The 7,525-nt window shown below is 41.2% G+C and overlaps 1 protein-coding gene across 1 annotated transcript; it reads right to left on the reverse strand.

Moving 5' to 3' along the window:
• Positions 1-4,295: 4,295 nt before the first annotated feature.
• On the reverse strand, positions 4,296-7,055 carry LOC135502482 (uncharacterized). The gene is made up of 2 exons (XM_064795340.1): positions 6,155-7,055; positions 4,296-5,952 (listed from the first exon to the last, which is right to left on the reverse strand). The coding sequence occupies exons 1-2, from the start codon at positions 6,506-6,508 to the stop codon at positions 4,894-4,896; spliced, it is 1,413 nt and encodes a 470-aa protein (XP_064651410.1). The 5' UTR covers positions 6,509-7,055; the 3' UTR covers positions 4,296-4,893.
• Between the last annotated feature and the right edge of the window lie 470 nt (positions 7,056-7,525).

Genomic DNA, 7,525 nt, shown 5'->3' on the forward strand with positions numbered 1-7,525 from the left:
ACTGGGCAACCCGTTCCGGAATATGGAGTACCTGGGAATGCGTCTGCGTCGTCAGATGAAGACGAGGATGTTTAAGAATATGTGCACAGTTACACGACCTTGAAGCTACACGACTGAAGGTATTTCAGGTCAGAACACTATTCCTGCTCCCAAGGTGAATCGGGCGGATCCGGAGTATACTGTCCCTTACGAACACATGCAAAGGAGGCCAGAGTCAATATACACATATAACGACTTACCAATCCTCTCACAGGGGCAGCCAGACCGAAGCAAGGCCAAGCGTGATTCTAGAGAAGTCGATGAAGCCGAATATTTGACTCCAACTCGCTCGAGTGACAATGCGTCTCACGTTATAGAGTCATCATGTGCACATCTAGAGCCAATGGAAACGATACAGTATTTAGATTTCAGACAGCTGAGTCCGGAACAATTGATAGAGGTCGATTTATAATTTTAAATGAGGAACATGGCCGTGTTTGTTCGTGGTTGTGATGGTTGTGATACCAATACCGACGTACAGGTGGCGCCCGCATAACCTGATGTTTATTTTTGCCATTATCGTTTTATATACTATCGTATTATATACATGTATTGTAAGGTGTAAATATGAAAAATAGCATATACTGGATTACTATATACAGTCGAGAAGAATCTGGCAACCCTGGTGGTGGAGAGGGACACCAGTTGGCACAACTTTCATGGCGACATAAGAGACACATGCTAATGATAAATTGTTCCTTTATTTGAAATGTTCCGCGAAGCTTTTGTGTATACTTTCACATGTAATCTGCAGCACAGTCTACATAAGAATTATGTAAAATAAGCATCTATGCCATGTTTGAATTATGGTGTTCATCAAATTTCAGTGTTTCCATACAACAGACAGATGGAGAAACAGTGACTTTTCAACAGGGGAAAACAAAGAAACACTTGTCAATCTATCGTTCAGCTTTCCAAAACAATGAGGGGAACACTCGGAAATAGAAACACTCAACAACTGAAATAACAAGTTTGAAAATATCCGCAAAACATCGTTCGAACTGTCGGTCAGGAATCTTTATTTGGAAATACTATTGAATATGAAACTGCGTCGCTCTCATCCAAATCGGGAGAAACACTCTCCGAGAAGAAGTCAACATTCGACAAGACACAGTGCTTGGAGACCCTGTTGTAGGAGAATGACATACAGGCTTCCTTCTTCTCGCAGTTCCGAGCGCAGTCGAGTTTAAACTGGTACTCCTGTTCTTCGAGGCGATACACGGCAGGGATGGTTCCATTCGCGTACTTCTTAAATGTTGAATCTTAAACAACGGACGGGTAGATATAAAATGAGAATGAAGAATGGAACGAAATCTGGATTATGTCAATCATATCTAATCTATTGAAAAAGGAAAGAAACACATTACTGGTATATGTCTTGTTTGAATTGAAGCAACGCGGCATCAGGTCGTATCGTTGAACAATAATTGACGAAAACCACCACGAACAGCACATCTAGGAATTACATCATTGGAAGATTGTTAGAGAGATTCTATTCATAGACAGATCTTGTGTAGCATTGTTTAATGATGGACAAAAAAGTGCATGTTGTATCGCATAGGGCTAGATCAGTCTGTTATGGGCGAGTAAAGACACTAAGAATATATCAGCCAAGCCGTATGTACACTCCGGACTCAGTGGACCGGCCTCGTATTGTCACCCATGTGAGTGACGATCAAGATGACGAGATGGACTGCCCTGGGAGTCTATACGTACCCTGTGGCTTTGCGTTCTTCAAGCAGTACTTCTTTGCTCTGTGAATATCAACCTCGGACAAACTGGTGCTAAATAGCATGGCACAACTCATCTCGCCCAGTAGGTAGCTCGCCTCTGCCCCGCCGCGCTTTCCGAGCAATATTTCTGTCGATTGCGACTCGATGGTCCACCCACCGAAGCTTTGAATATCAGTCTTGTTATCTACAATGCCCAATAACCATTGCTGTTCCTTGTTATAATTAACGCCAATGAAATGCCACGCGCTTTTCATGATTGGAAGGTTTTTGTCGAAATTGTTAGCTTGTCCTTCAAATGGTGATCGCTTTGGTAGGTTGACATATAAGTTATTGTAATCCCAGTTCCAGATGTGGAGACACCAGGGTTGAGAGGCGTGGACGTATTCCAAAAACGCAGCGGTGCTCTTCTCAGTTTTAACAAACGCTGTGAAAGTAAACGACCCATTTGCTCCAACATCCATGGAGCTGGAGTTTTCAATACTCAGATAGGATGTTGAACGCCCATGGAACCGGTAGGCTGTATTTTCCTCACCCGTTGGACCCGTGGTGAGTGTGACGTCATGTGGTGTGACGTCATTTCCGGTTCCGGACGTGTCTGTTCCACCCGAATCTGTGTTCATCATCCAAATTCCTACAGGATGTGGATCGAATGCAGCTGGAAACATAAAGGAGGGTATCAGTATCCATGAGATCGGCATTACCTTCAGAAAACTTAAGATAAATTCTTATTGTATTTCGGCTTGAATTATTTTAACGTCGAAGTAAAGGTAAAAACACGTAATGACAGGGCCTTTTTAAAAAATGAACTTACCTTTAGCCACGCACGAAACAAAAGCCAAAATCAGCGGCAGCATATACATAGTATCTTTCATCTCGGTGCAAACACGTTTTTGCAGCGTACAATTCTATCTCCATCGTTCAAAGAATGCAAGGTTTATTTGCCCGACTGGCCTGATTTGTTTGTTAAAAATACCCAAACCCATTACGTTACCGACAAGAGCAAATGCTATCGGAGCATTGTTTGTAGGTTTCGTCGGTACAAGGTTGGGATGTTTATATATCGCCAAGTTAACATGGTTGAGGCATTTACCAAGCCTTGTTGTGCAAGACCTATATTCTATATTGGATGACGTTGTTCTGTCCCATCTTTCATTGGCCGCCGTTGCCCCCTACTGGCCCAGGCTGGCCTCTTTCATTTTTATACAACTTACAGGCTCTCCAGTCACACGAAAGTTTGTGACATGGTTAAGGTGGCACATAAGAATATTTCAGTTTACATAATTCTATTTTAAACGACATCAATTTTTGTAATTTTATCCCCAAATTGAGTACGAATCTGTGGTCATAGCCATTTTCAGTCTTTACACTTACAGTAACGTCACAACATGGAAGCAAATAATGGCAGAGACAATTTGCATGAATGTTATGTCAGCTTCGGACAATGGGCATAGACATAAACTATTACCAGTCTTATCATTCTAACCACACTTTGGAGCAAAGCATGGGGCATTGGATACATAATGTTATTGTTAGACATTGCATTAGTTGGTTTCCTGCATGGGAATTGAAAGTGTCTGTTATTTGAAATTTGTTTACCGTCATAATTGTCATAATTATCATTCGTCAGAAAACAAAACTATCAATTCTTGTTCAATAATTTCCAGTTTATACCATGGTTAGTTCCATTGGCAATGTAAACCATGTTGCGAAAGTCAACCAAAATAATATGTAAAGACATAAAACACGTTACATACACTTGGTAACGCGATGTAGATGGATATGTATTTTGATTATCGTCGCATGATCAATTTAGTTGAGATATAAACGAGTTCAAAGTATTGATCAGTTGGTTAACGCCTGTCGACCCCCATGAAAGCTGTACATGGGGTCCATGTAACCAAGATATGCCGTGATAACATTTTGGTAAAACAATTGGAATTTAGGCCGAGGTGCGAGCGGGCTTTGTTTAACGACAATAGACCGTGTAATAGGCCTGACAATTTACAACTGCGGAGTAAGGGCAATTCAGATTCGAGTGAGATGTTGCATTGGTGAGTCGGAAATTTGCGGTGTTGTGCACAGCTTGGAAAACCTCAAGAACCATCTCATGTAGTCAGCTTCATAAGTAACTGTCACCATGTTTACAGTCGAATTTGAATTACTGTAGTTACTGCTATACATCCGAAAGTGAGAACAAAGTGTTGCATGCTAATCTTTGTGCACACTTTTTGATGCATCACTGTTGAGCTACCCTCTCACACGAACTAGGTACTTGTTGTTGTTCGACTATCATCTCCAAACATATAATGTACTGTACAGTCCTTCCAACTGAATTATAACATTTTTAGCGTTTGCTTGAGGCGTAAGGGGTCGTTGAAGGATCACGTCTGTATCCAAACTCGTACAGTGACGAAATCTAACTTAAATTTCAGACAATGGAATTCATTGAATGCCGCCATCTTGGATATCGCTATCCTGGATTCAGGTTTTTGATAATCTTCCGTCGTCTACGGCGTCACCAGTTCAGACTGTAAGTCTTATCAGACCTAATAAGTGCCAGCTTCTTTCATTAAACGAACGGGCTTTTTTATCAATAAATAACAAAATAGGATCTTTGCAAATAAAATCTGACACTTTTTGGTGCGTTTTCAAGTGATTTTATGGAAAAGTATAAATACCGCGTAGTGCTGCAGTCATTTTCGCGGGCTACGTGGTGATGATGCCAGCGATGGCCAATTTGCAAATCGATTTTTTTTCCCTTTCCACATCCGCGGTACTCCTTTTCAAGATGGTGGCAACAACCTCGTACTAAAGGCGTTGTAAGGAACGAAATCAGCGCTTCTAGTGTCAAAATTAGACTATTTCGTCTCGGTTTCCCTCAGCAGTCCGTTGATTGAGACGTAATTAATTTGTTCCTCTTTAGAGGAACATCAGGTTTAATCTGTTGCCCTGGCATAGACTTTACAATGTGTATGCCAGGGCGTCTAACTACCACAACCAAGAGGACTTTTTTCCTGAGACTTGTGCTCACTAGCGACAATACATGTCTTTAACGACGTTACATGTACGTCATGAAGGGCACGTATAACCAAGTGTACAACCAAAGCGACACGCAAATTCTTCACAATCGCAGTGATGAAGAAAAAACTCTGACCACTTCTATAGTTCGAGATTCTTTTCCCATCGAAAATGACAGAAGACTGCCATCCGGTGAAGAAACTTTCGGCAATAGTCGGTCACGAGCTTCCAACTTGATATCATCAAATGAAAAACTTATCGGATTAACTGAGTATGATGGGAGTAGAGGTTTCAGGTTACAGGAGACCTTGTAACTGACCAACATATATTCTTCAAGTCTTGCCCGTGCACCGCGTCGCCGGTATAATCTCAGATAGGATTGATGATTGAGACTCCATATCGGCAACCCCACGCATGTGGCATTCTCTGGTGGTCGCAGTGTTATTGTTTCCGTCTTGAAATAAAACGCTCTTCGGTGTTGTATGAAGCTATCCCACTTAAAATGAGTAACTTGTACCCAGTCGCCATCCGGAATAAAGGCATGAATGAAAGGTTTCGAAAGACCCATCACTTTTACATTCACACCATCTGGTAAAACTATTCGGTTAAAACTATACCTGTTTACCAGCTCAAACGGATAGATAACTGCTGCAGTATCCTCTTCACCACTACCGCGACTACAGATGATCAAAAGTACATCCCTGCCGTATCTTGGAGGGAAGTAATGTTGTTTCCCCATCCGTTGTTTCATGGACAGGCAAGGGTCAGAAGATGGAAGGACTAAAGTCGTTGTTTTCTGCTTATGGTAGTCCTGGGAAATATTATAAAGATGAATGTCGTGACGGTTACCTTCTTGTATGCGTGGAAGTAATGAAATCATCGTTTTCTTGTACATCTCCTGGTACTGATTGAGAAAGAGCAGGCTTTTACCGGGGAACGTAAATAGATGTAGGAGGCGAAAGTTAGCCTTGGTTTGATGATAACATCTTACTGTACCCCGTGATGAAAAAGGACCTCCTCCCAAATTTTCTGTTGATGATATAATTAAGTATCCAGACGAGGAGTCGTACCACCATGAATCCACTCCAGGCCTTATCGTAAAAGCGGGTTTAAGTGTCGGTCTCCCGGTTTTTCTGAACATGATTCTCTTGTATTTCATCATCTAAAACACAAACAATACACATGACATGAATTTGCTATACTGTAAACGCTAAACGTTGATTTGTCATGCCATCGACAGCAGTTATGGTACAAGTATATACACGAAAACTAAGTGTTATACCGAATACAGAGTGATACGTCCAATACTGTCTGAATAAGCCAACTCGAAGGAGAGAATAGCCGAAGTAGAAAACAATATTTACTTTTTCTTGAAACATGCGGCATCCAGTTGATAGAGAAACCGCTTGTTCCTCTCCTAATCTGGTTCCTTGCTTTTGATTCAGTTGACACGAAAATCTCATCGCCGTACTAGGGACGAGATTAAACGTGGTACAATTCTTCAATGAAATGCACTGGATGCTGCAGTGGAGGCTAGACACGACAAACGAAGTCCCGAGGTTGGGGTGAATGAGAACTTTATTGTTTATTAAATGATAGAACAAATAGCCCATGAATATCTTTTCCATTTTAATCTCGAGCATAGCACCCCCGAACCAATAAATTGCTCTGGGTTTTAGAATTCTTGATCCTCGCATCACATACAACATTTCCTTCATATATTCTGTACCATGCTTTTTCAGTCCAGCATTTGACTACATAAATCATGAAAGAAATAATCCACTCTTGAACTGACGGAGTCCAACTTCATTGTAATCACCAGGTCCTCGTTTAAATGGTTACTCGTATATCAGTCGTTCCTCTGCGTAAAGATTTCATTTCTCTGAAATACTATACAACTAGTAAACATTGGTTACATTACCAATCCGTTTGTACCAAATCTTCCGAAGTCACGAGCTCGGCATTTTTCGGGAACGTCTTGATTCTCATCATTGCAGTATAGTCTTTAACTCACGACGTCACGACTTCATCATATACCGCGGACAGAGGAGTGTAATGACCCAAGGCTACACAAGATTTCTATAATTCTGATTGGACGAGAGAACGCTGTCTGGTAGCTCATTCAAATAGGCGCCGATGCGTAACGCAGTGGTCTTGCTGTCCGGCCGAAAAGCATTCAAACCACGACGCAGTGTTGTACAGAAATAGCTTACAAGCGCGACAGTAATTAGGTCCTTGCCAAACTCATCGAATAAGTCATCAAGATTGTAAATAGTTCACCTATAGAAAGAAAAGATAACATGACAAACTTGAAGATGGCCAATTTGTTCGTTAATTCTTCCCGAATCGCTGCATGCCAGGCAGACCGATGCTAGTATTTGAAAAAGTGGTAATAAAAACATCCATAAATCTTGCGCGAAATCCCATTGGCGCCAAATATCTTATTGACCGTTGATGGCAGAAATTTCGAAAGAAGCAAACAGTTTAGAATGGTCATATAGCCACCGCATAAAAGAATAGATAAGACGATGGGGTTAAAATCTGTAATGCTCGTGGAACACGATAGAGCCATCTAAAATGCCAACCAAGGGGATTTCAAACAGAGAATTGACAGTACTGGTAACCGACTACATCACACCATTAGAATGAACGTATCTATAAAAAGTTTAACAACAATGGTGCTTTTATTTTGTTCGCATCTGAAGCTCTATCGATTTTTAAGCCATATCGATTTT

Source organism: Lineus longissimus, chromosome 18, assembly GCF_910592395.1.
Source record: "Lineus longissimus chromosome 18, tnLinLong1.2, whole genome shotgun sequence".
Lineage (NCBI taxonomy): Eukaryota > Metazoa > Nemertea > Pilidiophora > Heteronemertea > Lineidae > Lineus > Lineus longissimus.